This window comes from Felis catus, chromosome A1 (genome assembly GCF_018350175.1).
Source record: "Felis catus isolate Fca126 chromosome A1, F.catus_Fca126_mat1.0, whole genome shotgun sequence".
NCBI lineage: Eukaryota > Metazoa > Chordata > Mammalia > Carnivora > Felidae > Felis > Felis catus.
In genome coordinates, this window is record NC_058368.1 from 163301058 (window position 1) to 163328118 (window position 27061).

Sequence of the window (27061 nt, forward strand, 5' to 3'; positions counted from 1 at the left end):
CGCTGACATCTGCTGTTCCCTGAGTTGTTCATTTTAGCCATTCTGACCAGTGTGAGGTGGTATCTCATCATGGTTTTGATTTGTATTTCCCTGATGATGAGTGATGTTAAGCATCTTTTCATGTGTCATTTGGCCATCTGGATGTGTTCTTTGGAAAAGTATCTATTCATGTCTTCTGCCCATTTCTTCACTGGATTATTTGTTTGCAGGTGCTAAGTTTGGTAAGTTCTTTATAGATTTTGGATACTAATCCTTTATCCTGTATGTCATTTGCAAATATCTTCTCCCATCCCGCCAGTTGCCTTTTAGTTTTGTCAATTGTTTCCTTTGCAGAAGCTTTGTATCTTGATGAAATCCCAATAGTTCATTCTCGCTTTTACAAAAATGGATAATTTTACAGTATCTGTCATCTGAAGATGTTCTAGTACTCTGAAACTTTACTCAAAGATGAGGTATAAGTAGATACAGAATGTACAGTGCAAAATTAGAAAAAGAAAAGATTTAAAAATTTATCCATTGATAAAGCTGAACCTAAAACACCAGTAAGAACTTCTGTCTCTGTGACTCTTTACTCTCTTCAGAATTTGCTCACGGTAGCCCTTTGGTAGTACGTTTATCAATTATCCCTTTTTGGTACAGGAAGAAACCAAAGTGCAGAAATGTGAAATGAATCCCTAAAATGGGACTTGAAACCACAACTTCTGATTTCAAGTGCAAGTCTTCACGCTCCATTTTACACCAGTAGTTTGCATCTTTGGGTTCAGAGTCTGCTGGAGGAGAGAGATTTTGAGATTTAGCCTGGAGTCACCGATAGAAAGCAGGCGTTGTGAGATGGGAAATATCATGTCTCATGCTTATGTGTATTACTGGTTTTAGTTATATTGAGAATAAAATAGAAATTCGTTGAAAATCATTACTCAGTCAGTAATAGTTTTTTTAGCCTTGACATACTTTCTTAATAAGAAAATACCAGCCTTACAGCCTTTATCAAGTGTAGCCTGGCATTTAATAGCTCCTACCTCTGGAATCAGCCATTGTCAATGTCAAGCAAGTTCCTTAACTTCTTTGTGCCTCTATTTTCTCATGTGTAAAATGAAGATAATACTCTAGTTCATAGGATGTTGTGATAATTCAATGAAATAATACATGAGAAGTACTTAGAACACTGTCTAGCATTTGACAAGTACTAACTGTTAAATAATTTAATTATTAAAAGTATCATTTATTATTATGGATAGGTCCATGAAATGTTGTGATTTTAGAAAGAGGTTTTCTTACTTCAAATATGGGAACCAGTTTTCCGTATGGTACTGTTGTGGGCCTCTTTATTTTGGTTAAAATTGGCAAACACAATTGGTCTATTTCACATTTTTCTGTGACTTAAAAGCTCAACTTTTAGTTACAATATAAGTCAAGGTTAGGGCCTATAACTTCCATAATGGAAGGAGGAGGCAAATAAAATCAACAGGGTGTGCTCAGGCCTCCCCTCCTGGGGGGAGTACCACCAGGACTGTACCCGGTGTGTGCTCCCAAGCCCAGAGGGTCACGGGCCTCATCGTTTTTCAGCGTTCATTTTCAGTGTCCGGGTGTAGTGCACATCACTATGGGAAACCTTGTAAAGAAGACTAAAAATGGGGGAAGAGCGAGCTGGTCTGTAAGCATCTTGTTAAAATAAACCACTTCTTCCTAAGCTCAAGGCAGCAAGAAACGGTTTAGTAGCAATGAAATAAATTCACCACCTGTTTGTGCAGCAGTATCAAAGAGTTCTAGCAAACATAAGAATGCTTTGATCCTTTCAGCCAGAAGAAAATTATGAAGCTCCTCATTGGTAGTTCATGGGGGAGTGTGGGGACACTGATCAAAGAAAACTATTGCTGTAGATGAGAAATTAAAATGTCTGAATATCAGCTACTTTAATACATTATATTTCTTTCAATGGTGCATTGCATATTTAAAGTTTCAAATGCTGTTCTTATTAAGTTAAATTTTATTGTAGCTTCTATGCCATAAAATAAAAAACTTTAAAGTGGTTTTAAGCAACCATGTTCCTATTGTTAGTGGCTTTCAAATTATGTAGCTGAGACGGATTGAGGGGGCACTGTGTGCCGTAGATTTTATAGAATCCCTCTAGGTTGCTATAAACTCACTTGAGCAAAATTATATAAATGAGAGAATGTTTGACATTCTTTTATGATCCTTAAGAAAAATTCCCATGTTTTTCAATTATATAATAACATTATCTAATTATAGATACCACTGTTAAGTGCTGTAATTATCGAGCTGAGAGGCTTGAAGAAAAGGATAGCCAGACAAACTTACGTCATAAAAATGGGTATGTTTATAGGCATTTTATTGTAAGGATTGAACCATTTGAAATGAAAAACATGAGAATCATTTGAAAATTTAATTCTGCCTGGGGCGCCTGGGTGGCACAGTCGGTTAAGTGTCCGACTTCAGCCAGGTCACGATCTCACGGTCCGTGAGTTCGAGCCCCGCGTCGGGCTCTGGGCTGATGGCTCAGAGCCTGGAGCCTCTTTCCGATTCTGTGTCTCCCTCTCTCTCTGCCCCTCCCCCCTTCATGCTCTGTCTCTCACTGTCCCAAAAATAAATAAACGTTGAAAAAAAAAATTAAAAAAAAAATTTAATTCTGCTATGGGAGAAAATGCTTCTATGTGAGTATCACAAGAAGCAAAAGATAAAGTTAAGTCTTATTTTTGAATGGGAATCTAGACATTTTCCTGTAGATTTTTTACTTATCAAGAAAAAGAATTCTTATTTTTAAACTTATTTTTAGCATGTTCTGGATCTGAGGTTTTATGTGTAGTTAATAGCTCCTGCCTCTGAAGTCATCAGGAGGCATTTAACAAAATATGGAGTAAAATGCTTTGGAAATAACCATGCCTAAGGATGTAGAATCAAACAGGAAAAAGAACCCTCAAAAGAAGACATCTCATTTAAAAAAATGTGTTGATAATTGCAAGACAGAAGGAGAGGCAAATCCCAACTATAGACCACATCCGTCTAAGCCCAGTGGCTGGCATTAAATATTTGAGCTTAAATATGGTACCTCCCACCCCATTCTGTACCAACTTCCTCTTCAAAATGGGAGAAAATAATAATGCAAAGACCCACAAAGGAAGCATTACAAAGGTAATGCAAAAGACCTTTCAATAGCAAAATCAGTGGGCCTTTCAGTGACCCACACTTTATTGAAAACCACAAGACATTTGAAATTTATTCAGGTCTTGGGCATTAGTTTCAAACTAGTTTCTTAAAAACTTCACTGAAGAGGAAGAAGAGAGTTTATTAATTTTCGAAGAGAGTTTATTAATACAGGCTAAAGTGGAGATAGCCTGTAAGTTTAGGTCCTCACATGTAACTCTGTGAGTTAGCACAGAAATCACTGAGGGCTCTCCACTTTGCTAAGCAACTCTGCAGGAGAAGGCTGACACCCTGTGATCCAGCACTTGATGGGATTATTTAAAGGAAAAGAGTGGTGAAAACTGTAGATGTGCTTTGTGTTCTTTTTCTGAAACTAAATTCTATGTGATATTCTGAGCTTGTAAATAAATAAGATACCTGCTAGGCAAATGAGTAGCATACAGAGGAGCTGGTCTACTTCTCTGACATCATCAGTAACAGTTAATGCTTTCCTGTGCAGGAAACTAGTTTCCTGAGGACTGCCCAATGTAGTCCTTAGAACTAAAAGATGTGTGCTGATTGGAACTCAGGGATCTGTTTTATCTTACAGTAAGATATGCCAGCAGTGACTTTAGATACATGTGTTATGAAGTAACATTTATATTAGTCAAAGCTGAAAAATTTAATTAAGAATAATGTCTCTTTTTTTTCCCCCCATGGAAGTATTTACAGGACTGAGCAATTTGATGACTAATGAACATATTTAAAGGGCATCTGGTACTGATCATGGAAACCAAAAAAGAAAAGAAAATTTGTTACTGTTGGCAAGTTGTTATTCCAGTAGAATCATATGCTGAATGGTACCCCTGAGATTTTTTTTAACATAAATATTCTATAGTTACCCAGCCAGTTTTGACTTTCAAGTGAAAAATACTTCAAATTGGCTACATATTGAAATAACGAATTCCAAACAAATCCACGTGCAGAAAATGCCACTCAATTTGGTGTGCCTTAGTAATGAAGAGTGAGAGAAAGAAAAGGAGGAAGGAAGGAAGGAAGGAAGGAAGGAAGGAAGGAAGGAAGGAAGGAAGGAAGGAAGAAGGAGAAAGAAAGAAAGAAAGAAAGAAAGAAAGAAAGAAAGAAAGAAAGAAAGAAAGAAAGAAAGAAAGAAAGAAAAAGAAGGAAAGGAGAAAGGAAGGAAAGGAAAGGATGGAAGAGAAAAGAAAAGAACAAAGAAAAGAAGAAAAAAAGAAAAGAAAAGAAAAAAGAGCAGCAACTTAGTATATCAGAGTGGGCAAACTCTACCCTACGTACAGGGTCAAGTTTACCTTTTCACATAGAGAAATGCTGTGCCTCTGGGGTTACAACACAGATGATTTTAGGGTCTAGCTAGTAATGTTAACAAACAAAACCAAACAAAGACCTCCAATGAATAGACAGACAACAACTATACCTTCATGCTGAGTGGCAGTTGCAATAACTACTCTTGTCTTCACGATCTGGGAGTAATAGGGGGGGAGTGGGGACCGCGGCAATCTGCAGAGCACTGGCCTCGTCTAAAAAGAAGACACAACTTGGCTCAGTTAATTGTTGCCATATGGAAATGTGGGTCCAAGGATGCCAGATTTTACAATTCTTCAAAAGACACTTTTTATGTGAAATCTTTTCATTTTGAAATGTTTTCTCAGAATTCAGATTCAGTTGGGAAAAATTCATGCAAGCCAAAAGAAACCTAATTTTGGACCAGACTTAGACTTTAGTCATAAATCTTCAATTTGTTCTTTCTGAACTAGCTAAATGAGTAATGTTAGTAGATTCACAGAGGAAATGTGAATGCTTCCTAATATGTGAATGAAAAAAAATAAGACTAGGTAACATTGATAGCTGAGTAGTTAAGGTCTTCAACTATGGTATCCGATTGCCTGGGTTAAATCTCAGCTATGTACCCTGGGTAAATTGCCAGTTCTATTTGTGTCCAGTTTCCACTCTGTAAAATGTGAATGATAATGGTATGGATTTCGTAGAGTTGCTGTGAGGATTCAGTTGAACTTATTGTCCACACAGTGCCTAGCACACAGTAGTTGCTCAATAAACATTGGCTATTAGTTTATAAAATAACGATCTTCAGAGGACTTGGCCTTTTTGTTCTTGAAGAAAACATTCCCTGTGAATGTAGAGTCTTTTTTATGTTGAAAAATAGGAACTAAGAGAATATATTCTGGAGTCTAAAGCCAGGATTTGAATCCTTACCCTACTGCCATATAACCAGGACAAGTTAATTATTTTTCTAAGACTCAGATCTGTCATCTATAAAATGAAAATAATAGCCTGTACTTTAAAGTCATAAGAATTCAGTGAGATAATATGTATAAAATCAATACTTGGCATATAAGTCAATAAATGTTACCTGCTTTTTTGATTGTTATTTTCCCATTATTTAGAAGTTCCATATTTGCAAGCACTTTTGTTTTTGACAATTTATGTCTCATTATATGTATTTGAAGGAAACTGCATCACATTCGATTTACAGATTAAATTTCATGTTAATGAACCATATTATAACATTGCTTCTCAACCAAGGTGATTTACCTTCCAGAAGACATTTGGCAATGTTTGAGACATTTTGTTGTCACAACTGAAGAAAGTACAACTGAAATCTAGTAGGCAGAGTCCAGAGATGCTGCTGAACATGCTGTAATGCAAAAGCCAGTCCCCTACAACAAAGAAGTATTTTTCTAAAGTGTTTCTAGTACTGAGCTGGAGAAATCCTGCATTGTGGACATATAACCACCATATATATTAGCTTATAAAGTTCTTGCCAAGAAAGGAGAGTTATTCATTTTTCAAAATATAACCTAACTCAGATAGAAATTAACATGTAAATTGAAATATATAGATTAATATCCAATAAAATATTTTAAAATGCATATCTATATCTGTATATATTTTTTCTGGTTACAAAAGTAACATAAACTTATAAAAGTTGAAAGCCTACAAAAACATATAAATGGAAAGTGAAGGTCTGCCTTTTTCCCCACCTGTCCCCATTGAAAACCGCTGGAAATACAACTGAATTATGTTACTTCAGGTTTATAAATGCATGTGTATATTGCTGTATAATTTGATTTCTCTTTCTGAACAATTCAGTCCTACAGTTATTATGTGGGGCAGAGCAAGGTAGGCATTTAGAAAGGGCAGCCTGGCATAGGGTATGGAACCAACCTCAGGGAAGGAGAGTGTCCATGTGGTGGGTTGGTGGGCATCCATGTGTGTGAGCAGCCCGCTATAGGATGTCAGCAAAGGCCAAGTGGGGTGAAGAACACAAACAGAAAGCCCTGGTGCTAAGAGGGTTTTGAGCCCAAATGAGAGAAGAGGCAAAAAAGCAAGAAAGTGCTCTAAGGATAATGGGACAAGTCAGAAGGACACAAAAGCTAGCTTAAGGGGGCCACAATTGAGACTGTTTGAGCATCTAAGTAAATAATGTAATTAAGTAAAGTTAGTAGCAGATTAAAACCCACTGAATAAAATGAGTCCGTTATGATGTAATAAATAGTAAATAAAATGAAAGTTTGCTTAGAATTATAATATTTACAAAGTTAAAAAATAAATTTTCCACCAAAAAAATTAATGACAAAGGGAAAAATATCTTTACAGTGGAAAAGCCTGGAAGACACGCCTTAATCAAATGATTTAACATCATCAGTAATGAGACAAATTAAAATTGTATGCCATCTCATGAGAGGCTGTTGTAGGCAGCTTCCAAGAAGATGATCCTTGCCTTCTGGTATTCATGCCCTTGGGTAGTTTTTGTACACACTGAGTGGGACTGACCTGTGTAACCATAGGATATTATAGAAATGACGGCATGTGACTTCTGATGCTAGATGCTAAAAGACCTTGCTCACTCTGGCGGAGGGCAGCTGCCATGTTGTAAAGGCCCTTAGGCAGCCCTGGAGAGGGGGCCACATAGTGAGGACAGGTTGTTTCTGCTAACAGCCAGCACTAATTTACTCATGCAAGGTGAGTAAGCCACCTTCCAAGCAGATCCTTCAAGCCTTCAGTTGACTGTAGCCCTTGCCAACATCTTGATTGTAACTTCGTGAGAAAATCACCCCACTAACCTTCTTCTTTTCCTTATGCACAGAAACTATTTGAGATAATATTTGTTGTTTTCAACTACTAAGTTTGGGGATAATTTGATATGCTTCAATGGACAACTAATACAGATACATTGAAAAAATACGGATACATAACCTTCTGTGATATTCCTACCAGAGATGCACAACCAGAATCTAGTCCTTATGGAAAAGATAACAAATACTAATTGAGAGGCATTCTGCGAAATAACTGGCTTGAAATCTTCAGTAGAGTAAAGGTCACAAAAAGAAAAGACAGACTGAGAAACTATCTTGGCATGAAGGAGACTAGATACATGATAACTGTACACATAAGGCTTGATTCTAAACTGGACTTTTGCTCTTAGAGGTATTATTGAGATAGTTGGCAACATCTGGAGACTGAGGATTAGATGGTAGTAATGTGTAAGTGTGAATATGTTTATTTTGATGACTGCATTGTGATAATGTAGTGGAACGTACTTTAGGAAATACATACAGAAGTTTTCAGGGATGATGAGGCACCATGTCAGCAATTTATTCTCAAATGGTTAAAGGAAAAAAATTCTTTGTACTTGCAACATTTCTAAGGTGCTCCAGTGGCGCAGCAGTCAGTGGTTAGCTCCACAGCAACATTTCGTAAGTTTGATATTGTTTAAACATTTTTTTAATTATGCAAGAAGAAAAACAATATGTCATAGAATATGACCTTGCCTATAAAAATAGACCCATCTTGTCCTATTTGTTTGTTTGTTTGTTTGTTTATTTATTTATTTATTTATTTATTTATCATTCATTTATTTAGAGAGAGAGAAAGAGTGTGTGAGCTGGGGAGGGACAGAGAGTGAGTGAGAGAGAGAGAGAGAGGGAGGGAGGGAGAGAAATCCCAAGCAGGCTCCACACTGACACAATCTGGGGCTTGAACTCAGGAATCTTGTGATCATGATCTGAGCTGAAAATAAGACTCCAACACTCAATTGACTGAGCCACTTAGGCTCCCCTCTTGTCCTTTTTAAAAGGGATTCATAGTATTCAAGTTTTAATATTTAAAAAAAAAGCTTTTTGCCATTCTCTCATTGATGAGCATTTAAACTGATTCCAATTCTTTGCTTATTATAAATATCCAGTTCTTTGTTATTATAAACCATGTCAGTAAATATCACTTTAAACATGTTTGTGCTCTTGTTCAATTTTTGCTTAAGAATAAATGCGGAGAGTTGAATTGCTATGTGAGTGGATATGCATCCTTTAATCAGTTTAATCGTAAGTCATTGTAGGAAACCACATAAAATCTTTGTAAAAGAAAATGAAATTTATAATTTGGTAGTTATTTTCATTTGTTTTTTCCCCCCACTAGAAATTAATCTCTATAAAAGTGAGAACTTTATCTGTCTTGATTATCACCATCCCCAGCATTAAGCAGTCTTAGGCACTCAATAAATATTTGTTGCAAGAACAGTAATAGTGAACATTTATTATATGTCTAGCACTGTTCTAAGGATATAAATTCATGTACTTCTTGTAACAGCCCAAGAATAGGTAGTAGGATTATCCATTTTACTTTTGAGGAAACTGAGGCAAAGAGAGGCTAGGTACTTGCCCAGTTTCACAAGGCTGTGAAAGGATGAAGCCAGGGATCCAGGCAGTTTTCCTTTGGTTTACGTGTTCTTTGCCACTGTGCTATCTTGGTTCTCTTGTTGAATAAAGGAATTAATGGCCAATGTATTTATTTGATTCTTTGGTCAATTACAGATTTCAACTACTTTTTTTTCAAATGAAAATTGAAAGGAATGGAATTCTGAGTTTGTAAAAGCCAAATTCATTTTATGGTTCTTTCTACTAGGCTGTACTTAACTTCATAATGTTACTGTTCTTGAAATTAATATTCTGTACTGTATAAACTTTACATCATTCTTGCTACAAATTTATGGACATGGAAACAGAATATTAGCTTTGTATTACAAATAAAATAGTAACTCTGGGTCTGCAGCTTTAGTCTAGGAGGCAGAATCTTTGTCACTTATTTTTCAAACATACCGTCCACTCCCCACTTGGGCGCCTCTGCCCCTGCCCGTCCCTCAACTTGGACTATGTGTGTCCATCTCCCACAGTGGAAACCCGACCCTCCAAACTCCCACTTCCATTGGCAACTCCTATATTTTTCTCTTTTTCTTATTCTCCTCTTGAAGGTTAAAATTTCTTTTCTTCCTCAAAATTCCCTGAGTCCTTTTTATAGTACTATAGTATAGTATAGGAATACTACATTCTAAACATGTCTTATATTAACTGTGTTAAGTTCTCATCCCCCTTAATAGACTATATTGTCTTTTCATTTTATTCATGTTACAAAACCCAAATATATATTCCAACATTTTGAACAGGATATGAAATTCAGTATTGTGTTTTTTTGGGTGAGGGAATGGATTATCTCAAGGAAATATATTTTCAATTTTTCAAATAATAAAGACTACTAAGATTTGGATGTTCTATATTCCACAACTTTCAGGAATTAGAAAATAACAAATGAAATGGTTACACTTTTTTTTTTCATATGGTGATTTGTATTTTGTCTTTAGTTTACAAGGCATGAAGAACCAAAGAGTAATTAGCTTTCATTTCGATGGGACCTTCTGTTCAGTTCATGGCTGTAAATACCAGCTTTGCTTCTACCTGCAACTTTAGTTCCCTTTTCTTTTAATGGGTGTTTTAGGGACATCAAAGGTAATAAAATCAATCAAAGAGATAAGTGGAATATTTTTTCAAAGGCTAGTACTTAAGGATGTGTTCCTGTTAAAGAATTTGAATACTGAATTTGTTTCAAGTGTTTGTATAATACCATATCTCCCTGCCAACTGGAAGAAGGACTGTCCTTGAATCCTGTTCTGCATGAAATAATAAAATATAATCCCTTCTTCACATACGTTTAAAAAAAAAAAGAAAAAAAGAATACCAGGGAATGTGAAGTATTGTCATTAGACAGGATTATATTTTCTTGCTGGCAGAGGCAATACTATAGCCTTCGGGCCCGTTTTTTCTCTTCCCCCATAAGGACTTCTTTCCTTTACCCACAGGATTCAGACAAAGCTGAAGGTTTTTGTTGCTGAAATCTCAAACAGCAAACCAAAGAGAAAGTTCAAGCAAATATCATCAGACTTTTAAAAATGTCATTGCTTGTGTAAGTTAATTGTGGTCTTTTGGGTGCTGGTGAGCCCCAAGCACCCCTTGGATTGGTCAGATATTCAATCATTTTATTTGTATCTGGTGTAAGGTATTCTTCTGGAAAGCACTGATCATGAGGTTTTCTGATTTAATTTAACGTTAGTGCATGCTTTTTTGTTTTAACTTTGTTTTTTGCTTGTTTGATTGTTAGGTGTGTTTTTTTTTTTTTCAATTAGCTCAATATCTTGTGCATTCCAAAAGATAATTTAGAGGCTAATGTATTATTGTGATGTACTTCTATATGATCTTACTGATTTTTTGTTTTTACTTTTGTTCATCTAGCTAATAGATTTATTTGAGTTTCCCCAAACCATGTTTATAATTGGTGATTAAAATAAAACTTTAAGGAACACTGCATGTTAGCTAACTTGACCTCAAATTATATGTAAAAAATTAAAAATAATAATAATAATAAAGAAGAAATATTTTTCTTTGGAACTATTTTTATATTGCGAATGATACATATGAAAATAATGTCTTCTATCTAAAGTTACAAACGATGCATAGTCTGAGTTAAGTTCAGAAAAACAGTAAAGTCAACATACCTCTTTTTCAGAATTTAGCCTATTTGACTTTTCCTCCTAAAATCCTGAGTTCTGCAGGGCTTCTCATTTCTATGAAGTTCTTGGTCATACCCTGTGTAGGTGAAATTCATTTGGGGGCCAGCTGAGATTTTCCCTACTGTTTCTAATTGCATTGCATTGTAAATCTCCAAACTTTATTCAGGAAAGTATATCTTTTGTGAGGCATGCCTTATAAGTAAGAAATTATTACTTTGTGTATCCAATGCAGAATTTTTAAATCGGCATTTACATTTCATATATCATGTTAGCTGTAGATCTTTTATTTGTTTTAACATTATCCTGAGAACTTCAGAGATTACTTCTTTGGTGATCATTCTTGAGGGGGGAACCGTTCTCCTGGAATCTGTAACTCTGGTGCGTGTATATAAACATGCCTTTGTTCTCAAAGTCTTTCTATTTGATTACTGTTGTATCCAAGTGCTTTGTCTCTGCCTCTCTTAGTTGTTTTTTTTTTTCCTTCCCTTTTCTTGTACCTTAGTGTGTCGTTTGTGTGAATAACTTTGTTTACATTCAGCAGAGGTACTAAGTGCATTTTTGATAATAGAAGGGAGTGAGACAGGCAGTAAGGAGAAGACATCTGGAGAATGGGGTGGAAGAAAGGGAAAAGGGGGAACAGTTAGGAAAGGAAAAGGAGAGAGTGGATGTGATGGAGGAAGAAAGAGCAAAAGCCAGAATGGGGGGGGGTGGGGGTGGGTGGGTGGGTATGCAGGTTTGTGAGATCTTGGGGGCTGGTCGTGGGGGAGGGAGATCAACAGACCAGCATTTTCCCCAGGCTTGGGCTCAAGCTTGTGAAAACTCCTAATGTGTTAAAGAACCTCAGCTGGGATTTGCTGAGGACAAATGCTGTAATGTGTTAGTCATCCATTATCTGCTTCTATTTTTGCAGGTTCTGAATGATGACTGACGCGCGTTTGTGCGATAGCCCTCGCAGTCCCTGTCATTCCCGAACGATAAGGCGCCCGCACCACTAGCCCCAGCACCGGGGCAGAAGGGAGCTCTGGAGGCTGGAAAGCTTCCGCTCGCGGACCGGACAAAAGTACCGCCTACCCAGGGGCTTGTGCGTGCAGCTGGTGATCCAGGCACCTCACCTCGCCCGGCCCGCCGCTCCCGCGGGCAGATGGTGTGCGGCCGCCGCAGGACGCCCGCCGCGCCCGGGCCATGAAGTAGCGGCTGCTGGCGGCGCCGCTGCCCGACCGCCGGCCCCAGGCGAGCGCTGCGCTGCCGCCGGGTCCTCTCCCGGCGGGGCCGGAGCGGCGAGGACATGGCTGGCGTGCTGAGCCTGCTTGCTCTCCTGCTTGTTTTCCCAAGCAGCTGTTTGGGTTTCAGAAGCCCGCTTTCAGTCTTCAAGAGGTGGGTGTGTGTTTTTTCAGACGGGCGGGATGTTGTTTGGATGGTTCCTGTGCATGCTGTTGAAAATGTAATCACTTTTATGAACCAGAGTGTTGTGGAAATATGCGAGGTTGATTTACTTGGCTGAAACGACTTGGGGTTTTAGCACAGTAACTTGTTGTAAAGTCCCTCGTACAGAAAAAGCCCACTGTATTGTCGCCAGGCTGCACTGGCTTTCAAAACTCCAATTAGAAGTTGTGATTTCCAATACTAATCACTCCCTCTCCGGGAGATATTTCAGAAACTACAGTAGAGTCGTTTAGACTTGAATGCTTTCTTGTTTAAAACAGCCTGAAGAATAAAATATCAAGATAGATAAGTGGTGGGGAGAAGCAGATCATGGACTGTAATAGCTCAGGAGAAAACATTGAGCTGTATATACACTCCTCATAATTACCATATTAAATATTCATGCACTTGTACATTGGTAATTCACATCGCAGTCTTTTTCCCTCCCTCATACAGCTATGCCTACTAGCAATATTGTTGGTGTTTTGTTTCTGGCTAGTGATCCTGGATACTCACAAAATAGTTACAAAATTTTTACTTGGTTATAGTTAATGTTTATGCCATTAGAAAATTGATATGCCTGTGTTGATTTCTAATTTATGAATACTGTATTAATTGAGTAGAAACAAATATATGTTTTGACAAGCTTTTATTGAATGGAGTTTTAAATGTAGCCAGCCTGCTCACTCGCTTTGATGATATTTTGTTTCCAAGTTGGGCATATGTTGCTCCTAGACTATAAAATGCAATTCTGATGTTTTAGAACATTATATAGTCATTACATCTTTTAGACTTATCTTTGGAACTAAATCAATAATCTTTTATCTTAAGATCTTAGAATTCTTTTTTTCCCCACTTCTCATGTTAAAATTCCATTATGTTCAAGGATATTGAAATGTTCTTTTTCAAGGTTTAAAGAAAGTACCAGATCCTTTTCCAATGAATGTCTTGGTACCACCAGACCAGTAATTCCTATTGATTCATCAGATTTCGCGTTGGATGTTCACATGCCTGGAGTCACGCCTAAACAGGTGAGACGCATTCTGCATTTCATGATTCCTTGTTCTGTATACTATCTGTAACTGAAGCAGGGAAAGTGCATTTACAGCAGTAGTAACTTCTTTGAAAGTAGGCATTTGATTTCAGGACTCCTCAGGTAGGCCCAGAATAATTGAATATTATAAAGAGGAGTAAATCTTTCAGGGTAAATCTTTCGGTTAAATTTCTTTTTTTAAAATTTTACTCATATTGTTATTTGTGTTTTGAAATGGAACCTTGGAAATTTATGTTTTGAAATTCTCAGTGGACTAATAGCCTCTGTAATGCAGCATGTAAGGATGTATTAAAATATGAAAAATTATTCTAATAAAGGGAAATGATATTGAGCAGCTGCATCTAAGATATTATTTAAATACCCTTCTATCGCAACCACGAATTGAGAAATAAAAGCATGTGTTTTCCTGCCAAGAATTTGAAAAACAAAACATCACACACTTTTAAGAAAACTGTTCAAACAGGTGGTTGATTGTGAGTTTTCTTTGGTGTGATTTGCTTGTCATAAAAAAAAAATATATTTTGAAGAAATAATGGCAGAGCTCACACAAGTACGCCCTATAGAGTATTTTGAGTAAAACTAGGTTGTTGCCAAGGTTTTCCCTGTTTTAGAAGAAGCTCAAATTCAGTGCTGTGGTGTGTGCAAGGTGTCTCATTAGGCATAAAAAGGCCAGAATTAATTATGCTTTGTAGTCAGGCACTGCGGGGATTTATGTGTGTCATTAAAAGATAGTCTTCTTCTTTTGAAGGGCTGTGGAGACAGGGAGAGACCTGGGTGTTGTAGAGCTGCAGTGACTGATGACTCATTGTTGCAGATAACATTCTAGTTTCCTTTCCTTTTTTTTTTTTTTTTTTTTTTTTTTTAAGTATTGAAAAAACAAAAGTCGGAGAGAATTCCTTTGAAATTGACATCCAGATGCTCTAAGAAAATATACATGGTCCTTTTTTGGGCGCCTAAGGATTGACATTCATTTGTTTGAAAACCTGTGTATGATCTAGCTATCTATAAATAACTACTTTACTATTGTAAAAGGACCCTCACCCCCACCCCTGCCCATTCTCACATGACCAGGCAGATGACTTTTCTGTACATTCAGTTGTTAGTGTCCTGGCCTTTAATTCCATAAGCTGTTTATTTAGTACATAGTCAGAAGAGGTGTAATGAGATTGGGAATAGGAGAGAGCAGTGACAGTTGCTCACTTGTGAAGAGTGCTCCTTATCTCTTTTCACTTTTTAAAAAATTTTTTTAATGTTTATTTGTTTTTGAGAGAGAGACAGACAGACAGAATGTGACCAGGGGAGGGGCAGAGAGAGGGAGACACAGAATCCAAAGCAGGCTCCAGGCTCTGAGCTGTCAGCACAGAGCCTGAAAAGGGGCTCAAACCCACAAACCGCGAGATCATGACCTGAGCCGAAGTTGGACGCTTAACTGACTGAGCCACCCAGGCACCCCACTCTCTTTTCACTTTTAAAAGTTTTTTTTTTTTTAATTAATTAATTAATTAATTTATTTATTTTTGGGACAGAGAGAGACAGAGCATGAACGGGGGAGGGGCAGAGAGAGAGGGAGACACAGAATCGGAAACAGGCTCCAGGCTCCGAGCCATCAGCCCAGAGCCTGACGCGGGGCTCAAACTCACGGACCGCGAGATCGTGACCTGGCTGAAGTCGGACGCTTAACCGACTGCGCCACCCAGGCGCCCCTAAAAGTTTTTTTTTTTCACCTATATTTGCTTTATGTTAAAACTGATTTTTTTTTAAATCCACTAATTGGCCTTTAAGCCCTCTTTTCCCCCAGGAAAAAGTTATTTTCTGAAGTAGTCATTTGTCATGGTTCGTTATTATTCTGTTTTTTCTTCCTGTTATTTTACAGAAATAACATTTAAGTTATTTAACAATAGTAATAAGGGGTAACTATGTTGGAGTCAATATTGTCAGAAAGATTCCTAGAGGAATTGATTATTTTAAAAAAATGTAGAGAAGATCAATTTTCACAAAATAAAATGTGTTTACTCATTTTTATAATTTTATAATTATAAAAATAAGTCCTTGGCAAGAGAACTTACATGAAGTTATAGCTTGCTATTCTCCATCTGCATCCAGTTTTTGCCTTATTCAGTGAGCATTTTCTGGTCACCTTCCCAGCAAACGTCTCCTCATTGCTCCTTCTCTTTAAACCATGTGGTTTCCAGGAGCTTTCTACCCAAGATCTAGAGGGTGAGGATTAGCCAGTCACTGGATCCCATCTCCCCTCCCACACTAATTGGTTCAGAAGAAGGTGTGTGACCTAGAATAGTACAATTAAATCTCAAGACTTTTGCTGAGAATGCATTTGTCTGTTGCATGTGAGCAGGAGGCATGCACTCTTAGGGTCTGCTGCATCCGTGAGGGCAACCGTGCCTAGAGTAAAACTAATACCATAGAAGGTAATGCAGAGACAGGGAAAGAGCAGATGTTCTAGGTGACCTTGCTACTTAGGAAGTTTTCAGTTACATTAGGCTTTTTGTTTCAACCAGGTTGAGTTGGGTTTACAAGTTCTGACTTGTAACTGAAACTACCTAACAGAGTAAGTGATTCAGTTGTGCTGCCTCATCAGCTCAGAACTGGTTGTTGAAGGTTTCTTCCACTTCCCCCATCATGTAAATACCAAGAGTATTTACTCACATGATCCAGCCAACCTAGCTATACCTTGGCAACCTTCCTGAGAAATGAATTATACTCCCTACTGAGTGTAGCCAGGAGGAGATGGACACAGAAACCCATTTCCTTCCTGAACTTGGTGTTGTTGGTGAGGAAGACCAAGAGTTGTCATAGTATGAGTACTTTTGGTAGAGAAAGTATTCTTTTCCCAAAAAGCAGATGAAACCAAATTTCACGCAAATACTTAGAGGAATGGAGATTACAAGGCAAGAAAAGGAAAGTGAAACATATTAGAGGAAAGAAATAAAGGAATAAAAAGAGTTGGTCCCCCCCCCAAAAAAATTCAAGAGAATAGAACTATCAAGAACAAAAATAAAGGACAAAAAAAATAACTATAATCTGAAGAACAGAACATTTTAAAAATCTTATAAGAAAATAAGGAGTAAGGAAACATAAAAGCAAGGAGAGGCATGGAGGAGTTAAAATCTTTTTTTTTTTTTTTTTTAAAGAGCAGATCATGAAGAGCAACACAATTTAAAGAAAGAAGTAACTGAAGGCCCCAAACTTAAGACTTAGTAATTGAAGCAGACCAAGTTGGTTAAAGAGATATATTCACTCAACAGATTTTTTTTTTATAACACATATCTTAAGTTTTGGCAATAACAAAATAACAATGTACATCAGTGAATCTGCTCTAAGACTTTTCCTTGGGAAACTTGAGATTGTTAGGTAGGCTTGAATAGAGAAACAAACAGATGTGGAACAGAGGTGGAGAGAATTTAGCTACAATACTGACACAGTATAAGTAACTAATTTTGTTGGTGGAATACAGGACAAATTAGTGTGTTACCAAAAAATCTCCAGTCATGTCAGGTCTCTGAGTTGCAATCCATTCAGCCATATCATAGACTCCAGAGCAACCTTTAAAGAGTACTCTTGTTGAACCAGCTCTGGAGAGTCTGGGGAGGGTAGTTTAATTACCTATTGCAATGTCAATTTTATATTCAAGATAAGCTCACTGTCTTCTGTGACTTGAAATTTTAAAAAATAATTTCTGTCTTCTTTAATAAATTTCTTATTAATCTGTATGTTCTCAGACTTTGGGAAGAGAAGGAGAAGAGAAAGCAGCTAAGTAGCCTAGAGTAGAGGTAAAGTAAGCACATCTGGTTTCTGATGGCACAGGCTTCAGACCCAACAAAGGTGCAGAGTGTAGTGTCTTGAGGCTCTTCTCTTAGCACTTTTTCTTCCTCATTTGCTTCCTTTTCTCACCAAAGACCCTGTGGGCTTTTGCTGTCGCCAATTCATATCAACAAACAAAGCAATTTGATAAACTGCCAGTTGATGGTCACAGTAAGGTGCTATCATCAATTTGATGTGCATGGACAAATGTCCATTTTAAAAACAAAATAAATGAGGCATAATCATGATGATTTTATATAAAGTCTGTTGTCTAAGTCTAAGCCAAATCTGGTGTGTTATGTAGACTTCAGGGCCAGGTTGAGAGCATTCTTGTCCCAGCTCTTGTGGTGTCAACTATGGTGTGGTTTTTAACCAGCGGGTCCTGCTCCTTCATCTATAGATGGAATAATAATTGTCCTTGCCCAGGACTATTTTGTGGACTGAGCAAGATAATCCCAGCGGCATGTTCAGGTGCCATGCATATGATAAGTTCTCATGAACTCTGAACTTGTATCATTATTGTTATTCTGTATGTTGAGGGAAATGTGAATGAGTTTTTTTTTTGTATTTTTTTTAAAGTTTTTATTTATTTATTCTTGAGAGAGAGAGAGAGCAGGGGAGGGGCAAAGCGAGAGGGACAGAGAGAGAATCCCAAGCAGGCTCCACGCGGTCATTGCAGAGCCCGATGAGGGTCTTGAACCCACAAACAATGAGATCATGACCTGAGCTGAAACCAAGAGTCAGATGCTTAAATGACTGAGCCACCCAGGCACCAGAGTCTTAAGATAAAAAAGAAATTTCCAGCCTTTATGCTTTCGGAAATAACTTCGTGGGGAAGGTAAAACATTGTAATAATTTTGAAAGAGAGGAAAGTTAGCCAAATGAAGAAAAATAGAAAGCATGAACCTGGACAAGAGGAATCTGGGCAGGAAGAAGTAAGTGCGGAAGTCACTCTTGCAGTGTGCCCATTCCCCAGAAGTTATTTCTATTAAAAATGGCTCTCATTATCAGAGAATGAAGGAACACTGAGGATGAATATGTTTTTCTCAAAGTTCTTATATATTTTTCATACTGCTTAGAAAAGCAATTACCAAAAGCCATTTCATCAGTATAAAGTCTTATTTTTTTTAACATCAATTCGAAATTATCCTGGATTTCTTCATTTTGCTGGAGACTTTATACATTGACCTTATTTTAAAAACTCACTCTTACCTAACATAAGTCTTTTCAAATCCTAGGTTTAAATAACATTTTATTTATTTGTTATCTCTGCTCTTAGGCCCTCTGCAGTCTTGGTAAGGACTTACAAATGTAAATTAATTTGTAAAAATACAATTTTATAGAATTAAATATTTTCTTTGAACCTAATAACTTGAAACCATGTAACAATTGAATTTCTTTACATTAGGATATGTTAGGCTGTCACTAATGTGGTCATTTTCCTCCCTTATTTTGGGAGCAGTTTGAGAATTAAAAAGGAGTACACTTTTCCTTTCTGAACCTCTTGCAGATTCTTGTCGCGTTCTGTATTTGTCTTTTGAAGAGTCACAGATTATGCTTTGAAATCAGAAGGCAGCCTTCCCCTGTGTTCGTGAACACAAATGTCTATCACCAAGAAGAGCAGGAAATGGAAAAATTCTGAGTTTAAAGATTATATCTGATATCCCTGAACATCAAGCTGAAAAACCTTAGAGTCTAAAGTTATCACTTATTTTAAAATAACACTGAAAGAATGTAGTCATTGAAATAAAACCATGATGAACAAATTACTCCTGTGAGATTTTCTCAAAAGCTTCCCACAGTGTTTCTCTTTGCTTTTTTCTCAAAATTGGACAACTATTAGAAAATGTTTACTAATATATTTTAACTTTTCATTCTCTGACATAAAAAGAAAGAGATTCCCTTTGCTTTCCCTATGCATAGAAACATGTAATAAGAACCTAGCTTTTGTAGACTTTTCTTACTGCACCTGTTTAAAAAATCAGTTTCAGAGGCACCTGGGTCGCTCAGTCAGTTAAACATCGGACTCTTATTTTGGCTCAGGTCATGATCTCAAGGTTTGTGAGATCGAGCCCTGCCTTGGGCTCTGTGCTGGGCTTGGATCCTGCTTAAGATCCTCTCTCTCCCAACCGCTCTGGAAAACAGTATAGAGGTTCCTCAAAAAATCAAAAATAGACCTACCTACAACCCAGCAATTGGCCAACTAGCCATTTATTCAGAGGATAACAAAAATGCTGTTTCAAAGGGGCACATGCACCCCAATGTCTATAGCACTATCAATAATAGCCAAATTATGGAAAGAGCCTAAATGTCCATCGACTCATAAATGGGTAAAGAAGATGTGGTGTGTGTGTGTATACATATACGTAAATATACATATATATATATGTACACACACACACACACACACACACACACGAATATTACTTGGCAATCAAAAGGTATGAAATCTTATCATTTGCAGCAACGTAGATGGAACTAGAGTGTATTAGGCTAAGCAGAATAAGTGAAAGAAAGAAAAATACCGTATGATTTCACTCATACGTGGAATTTAAGAAACAAAACAGATGAACATAGGGGAAGAGAAGGAAAAATAAGAGGGAGGCAAACTATAAGAGACTCTTAAATGCGGAGAACAAACTGAGGGTTGCTTGTGAGGTATTGGGTGGTGGGGTGGGCTAAATGGGCAATGGGCATTAAGGAGGGCACTTGTTGGGATGAGCACTGGGTGTAATACCTAAGTGATGATTCACTAAATTCTATTTCTGAAATCATTATTACACTCTTTGTTAACTAACTTGGATTTATATTTTAAAAAGAAGAAAATAGGTTAAAAAATTCTTTCTCTCTCTGTCCCTCCCCCACTCACGTGTGCATACTTTCCCTCAAAACAAACAAACAAACAAACAAACAAACAAACAAACAAAAATCAGTTTTAAAAGATCAAGCCAGTATCATAACTTCCCTTATAAACAGCATTTGCTTAGGATATATGTTTATCAAAAGTAGTATACAAAAGTAAATGAAGAAATCACTATAATGTCTTAATTTTCTTAAGTTCAAAATTGCTGATAAAATTAGATGTTTTCTTGTAGTCACTTAGTTGTACAAAGTTTGGCTTATGACTGACTTGGGGAATATTCTAATGTATTAAATCTATATGTTTTTATATTCATCATTATGGGGGATAAAAAGGAATCCCAATCAGTGCTTAAAATTCAGGACAGAATTATCAAGGACACCTGCCCTGCAAATGAGGCTTTACTGGAATAGTTTTTAGTTCTTTGGGGGTTGTGATTTACTTGTCTCCTTCTCTCTAATTATTAATATGTAATAATATTTGCATTTTTTTAAATAAAAATTCCGAGGTATTTTTTGAGCATGAGAATAAAAAAGAGGGATGTACTCCATATCCCATTTCAAGACTAGTTTGACTTTCAGATTAAGCCTCTTGTACAAGTGGAGAAAATTAATCTGTGGGCACCAACAGCCTTCTGGGCACCAGCAGTAGGTTATCTGTTGCACTCATTGGAGAAAGTGGATTCAAGGTCTTCCCAAAATAGCACGATGAGTGCTGGGAAATGCCCAGAGAAGATCCCTATCTGACTCTAGAGTTTACGTATCTGGAACCCCCATAGATTCACTGTCCACCCATATGTGGCCAGTGGCCGTGTCCCATCCTGCCTTCCCTAGTCCTGTGACCTGTTCTTCCACTGCACCCTCATCCTCTTCTCATTCAATCTATGCATTAGGACAAACATGGCAAATAGGTTTGCTTTTTGAGGCAAGTCCATTTGAATGAGAGGAGCTGCCTAGAAAATGTTAAGAACTGTGAGACCATGAGTGTGAAAGACAGAGGTAGTGGCTCCAGTATCCAGTTCTATGCCAGTGCATTTCTGTTGCCAGAAAAAATATATCATGGGTAAAGGTTGATTGCATTAAGTCATTGTCTTAAAATGAACATGAATCACAGCTTTTAGTGTTTCTTAGTTCTTAGTGTTTTAGTTTTTTTCCCTTTACAAAAACATTAAAGGAGCATGGTTGTCTTGCTACTGAAGGAGGAAAATCAAGGAATATCCTAATTCTGGACGAGTATTTGCTTTTTATTCACAAAGACTTAGGCAACGTGTATAAATTTCCAAGAGTTAGAAAACTAATAACAAGAGAGATTAATATGCTATACCCTCCACCTTCCCTAAACCAAGGAAGTAACATTATCCATTTTACCAATGGAGAAGCTAATAGCAAAGACAATTCAGTGATTATTAGAAAGGAAAGTCACCAGACCTTTGTTTTGTTTACTTAGCTGCCTCACATTAAGTTGTTTTTTCCACTTTATTTTTTGAAAGTTCAGGATTGGTGTCATTTAAGATGCTACACGTCACATTCTCTGGTTGGATTTGTATAATTCACCTCCTGCTTCATCAGCAAGGCTCAGTTATGTGAATTAGGTAGAATACAAAAACACTGAATGGATCTTGTAAACTGCAAATTAAAGTCATACATTGTTCACTGCTAATTGTTTAAGTTTAAATCATGATGCTTCCTCTTTATTTTTACTAAAACCTATATAATGTCCACTTGGGAAAGATATGATTGAACTATTAACAGTGTTTTCTTCTGTGAGAATAATCTAAACATCTCCCAAATCTGGGTTCAGAGCTGCAAATACACATCAAGCTTTTTTTTTCTTTCTTTATTAAAAATGAGAAACAGGACTTTTTGTTTTCAATTATTTTTTGTTATCTTTATATCAATATGATATTTAAAGAAAATATTTTACAATATTTTCTAAGAGACTCCCTTATGATCATCTATTTTCTCAATAAGATTTTGAGTTCTTGTTGTTTTTTATTCTAGTAAATTTTTTAAAGGAGAAAATATATTTATTGAGTGCTCATTATGTAATACCATTCTATTAGGCACTATATAAGCATTGTCTTATTAATTTTCATAAAAACATTGCATTTACGGTACTAGTAGTCCCGTTTTTATATGAGGTATTGAAACTCAGGGAGATTAAATAACCTAGCAATCACCAAATAGCCAGTAAATAGGAGAACAAGGATTTAAATGCAGATTTATTTGAATCTGAGACCATGTTTGTTTCATAAACCTGTTAATGGTTTATATGTATTTTCCAGGGAATGTTTCTATGTATATATATTTTATGTGTGCATATGTGTGTACACAGACACATATACTTTTTCTTACACATATATTATGCAATAAAAGCTTTCTTTTGTCACATAAACTAAATAGAGATCACTGGTTTCATCCTAAATCCTTGAGTAACTTTTTTCTTCTATTTTCACATGTCCATCCAGAAAGAAATGTTACTAATCTGAATTCTGATAAGGTATTTCTGATCACCTCGCTGTTAAAAGAGCCTAGTTCTGTTTTGTACAATTTTGACGTATCCCTCTCTGAATCGAAGTGAGAGATTAGCAAATTATTTCTTAAAGTGTCACATAGTAAATATTTTCAGCTTGCCAGCCGTATGGTCCCAGTTGTAACTGCTGTAGTGAGAAAGCAGCCCTAGACAATATGTAAATGAATGGCTTGGCTTTGTTCCAGTAAAAAAAATTATTTACTAAAACAAGCAGCCACCCGTGCCCTGTAGTTTCCTGATCCCTGATTGAAAACCATTGCATATGCCATTTAGGCTAATAAATGGATTTAACCTTTGACATCTTATGAACTGTGTCTTCTGACTTCTAGAACATAAAGAATAAAAATACCAATGCAAGGTTAACAGCTCTTTGATCTTTGTTCCTTAGTTACCTATTTGGTTTTCGTGAGTTAAATGGTCAAAAACAAGACTTTTCTTATTTGGAATATTGTGTTTCAGTCTCCTCCATCTCAGTGAACAGCAGTGCCTGTGTTACATAGTTCCTGTAGGAACTAGAAAAACACTGGAGTCTTTCTTGGTTCCTCTTTCTCACACCCCATGGACAGTATGCCAGCAAGTCCTGCTGGTTCTACCTTCCAGATATATCCAGAATCCAGTCCTTTCTCACCACACTCATCTCTCCCACTCTAGCCCGTGTAACATTCTCTCTACATTATTACAGTAGCTCTCCTCACTGGTCTCCTTGCACCCTTGATTCCTATAGTTTGTGCTCCATCTAGCAACAAATTGCGCGATATCATTCTATAGAATATTATGCAGTAAGTGGAAGACTGAGAGAGATCTACATGTGTTGCCCTAGAAGTATTTTCACTGTGTGTTGAGTGAGAGAAGCAAACTGTAGTGATATGCAGAGTGTGATCCCATCTTAATAAAAATAAATAATAACAAAACTCCTGAATGTGTGTGTGTGGTTAGATATTTTTGTACAGGCATGGAGGAAGCTGGAAGGAGATACATTAAACTGTAAACACAGGTTCCCTTGGAGAAGTTAGCAGGTGAAGGAGGATAACAGCAGATTTTTTAGTATATATCAAAGTTGTTTCATCATTAAAAAGATCATCTTTTATTTTGTAATTGCTAAAAATTAATAAATAAATAAGCACTATCACCAATGAAAAGAATACACAACAACAACAACAAAAGATCTTCGTTTCTGATATAAACCCTAATGTTCTAGAAATCTCTAGAGGGGTTTTCCACGCAATGCCTCTAATTGATAAATTTTTAATTCCTATTCCTCTGCTTTGCAACAATGCTATTAAGAGAGCCTGATTAATTAAAGAATTTAGGAAATTGGTACACGTTTAGAAACAAATAGAGCCTTTTTTGTAGGGGGTCATTCTTCTATTTTAGTTGGTCTGAAGATATTTGTTGAAGGCAACCATGCATATCTTTCCACATTAGCAAGAGAAGTGATTCTCTTTGCACTTATTAGCCACCAGAAAAATCCTCTTTGTTTCACTTGTTTTCAGATTTATATAGTCTGAATTAATATTTCAATAACCCTATTCAAGAGGAGCATTCGGAACCATTCCACATGAATGTTGCCTTCTTTAAGCAAAAGTGCCGAACACACTCTTTCAAGGCACAGATTGCTTTTCACAGATAATGTATTCTACTTAATCATACATAAAGGGACAAATCTGAGGTACACATTAAAGGAATAGCTTTGTCTCAGCATGCAAAAGTCACCTCATCCAACAAACCTCAGTGCAGTTTTAAGGAGGAAGATATATAAAAATAGCCAGTACAGTTCTGCTGTACATTGTGTCATACTCCCACCCTCCGCGAATCCAGTGTTAAATGAAAACATTTGCCATGGCAACATCGATTTACAAAGGGCAAATGATGTTTCTGAGATATTGGAGTACTTCCTTTCATAGATCTCAGATGTACACACAGTTAACACTTTAGCACTCTTATTCAATAATTTTGTATATAACTGAACTTGATTATTCTTAAATGTTTTAATTTGGAAATAGAATACAAAACAAAACACTACACTCTCAACAAAAACTGACACCAAGTTAAATATACGCTGGAAAATATCACTAAAATATTTCAGCTTTCACTGTTTGTGGAAATCAAAATTATTTCATGTGGTAAGCTACACTGAACTATGGTTAAATCTTTTGCTTTCAACTGAATGAACATTTTGCTTTGAAAATGCAAAGTATCTGTTTACCTCACTATTTCTATAATTGATGTTACTAGTTATAATATTTAGCTTCCCCATTTTGGACACATTAAAATATTAATTTTATCTCCTTAATGTATTTTTCATAAATGCTACAGCAGTATTCACAGATATTTTACTGTTGTGGTTTTCATCCACTTGCCTCAGACTTTGAAAGCAGATGCAGGAGCTGTAAGAAGGAAGATAGATTGGTAGCCTGGGTAAATATGAGTATTAAAGAGGTGACTGTAGTGGGGTCAAACAAGTTTAGAAGTTAACAAATAGTCTCTGTATTTTTTTTGTGCTCTCATAACCACTCTGTAATACAGAATGGAAAAAACTATGCTCAGGGGTAAGGAAATTAAGTTCCCGCCCTAAACAGCTCAGAGCTAAGGGTAAGAAATTTATCTTACTCAACATGAATTCTTTGACTCTGCCAGAGGTATATACTGTTCTATCTTACACCTATCATTTATTTAATCAGCACCGTAAGCTTGGGTCTAAGAAACCCATGTCTGTTAGGTGTAAGGAGACTCTTAGTCCCTCAATCAATTATGGCAGGAGTCAGTTGAGATAAACAAGGTATTTCATACAGTTACAACCCACAATATTCCCTTTTCACTTTGGTTTGTGATGACCTGAAAACCTTCTACAATAGCCAAAGAGATTTGAAGCACCACTGAAGCAAATAAAAGCCAAATCTAGCGCTCTTTTAATGCTTTCAAGTCTGCTGCTGGTGAGGGACTCCAAATTTATTGGAAGACTGTGTGTCATTTATTTATTTCCGCTTCCCTTCCTTTCTCAACATGTATTCCCCAAGATTCAAAAATGTCAGTTGTCCAAAAAAGGTTTACAAATATATGAATCCAAGGCAGTTTCTTTGCTTTTAAAAGAGATAAATCTTCCAGAACCTATTTATTGTAGTTATGAACTTTAGAGAGAACAGGAATATGCAAACCCATGAAACACTGTTATGAAGGAGAACATTAATTAAAGAATGATCTTGTCACTTTATTGTGGTAGTCAGTTCAAGACATCATGGACTGACAATGCTTTCTTTTCTTTGAGGTGTGTTCAAATCTGGTAATTCAGGCATATATGAAGATGTTCTAAGTAACTTCGAAATGTAAACAAGATTGAAATGGTTTTTCCAATTCTTTCCTTTCTAAATATCAGTCTTCCAGACCGTTTCTCCCCCAGGTTTTTAATTTTTTTTTTCAACGTTTATTTATTTTTGGGACAGAGAGAGACAGAGCATGAACGGGGGAGGGGCAGAGAGAGAGGGAGACACAGAATCGGAAACAGGCTCCAGGCTCCGAGCCATCAGCCCAGAGCCCGACACGGGGTTCGAACTCACGGACCGTGAGATCGTGACCTGGCTGAAGTCGGACGCTTAACCGACTGCGCCACCCAGGCGCCCCTCCCCCAGGTTTTTAAAAATAATCTTATGTAACCATCGTGACATCATTATATAGCAGTCATTATACTACACTAGCCTATCACGTATTACGGTGAATAGAATAGTCTCGATAGCTAGCCCTTCCTTATAAAATTACTTGTATGAGTCAGGGGAAGAAGTCTGAATTCAGTCTGAGTAGTCATCACTCAAGGAACAAATCCCTGTTTCGTGTCCACTCGTTGAAGTATTATCCCACTTCTGTCTTTTTCGAGATATACAGTCAAGAATGTAAGTTCCTTAAGAGAAAAGGCTTGTACAAGTTTCGTTCACTCTTGTATCCCCTGGGCCTAAAACAATGCCAAGTGTCCAATAAAGATTAGTTGAAAATTTTTTTTTCAAAAGGTAAGGAAGTTACCTTCATACTGAGGATATTCCCTGCCCCTCCCCGATACCCACAAACACACACACATACATGCACTTCCCAGTGACTGTGGTATTTTTTATGCCTCCACACTGATGACAAATCTCCTGCTTGTGAATCTCCTGCTGCCATGCTCCTAATATGTAAGAAATCTTCATCAGATCAATTATTTTCATTTCTACTGTAATCTTTTTACTTTTGCACGATTTTTTTTCACTTTTATCAGCTTGAGATGAAATTTACTTAAAAATAAAAAATCACCGATTTCAAGAGTAGAATTCGATGAATGTTAATAAATATATATGCAGTTGTATAATTGCCC

At 36.8% G+C, this 27061-nt stretch overlaps 1 protein-coding gene across 16 annotated transcripts in view; it reads left to right on the forward strand.

Annotated features, from left to right (window-relative positions):
- The window catches only part of PAM (peptidylglycine alpha-amidating monooxygenase), a 286468-nt gene that overhangs the window by 116430 nt on the left and 142977 nt on the right, over positions 1-27061 (forward strand). For all 16 annotated transcript variants that reach the window (XM_023258791.2, XM_045034321.1, XM_023258812.2 and 13 more), the window contains 2 exons: positions 11946-12409; positions 13368-13488. In XM_023258791.2, the coding sequence (XP_023114559.1) occupies positions 12321-12409; positions 13368-13488 (210 nt within the window). In that variant the 5' untranslated portion in view covers positions 11946-12320. The remainder of the gene's footprint in view (positions 1-11945; positions 12410-13367; positions 13489-27061) is intronic.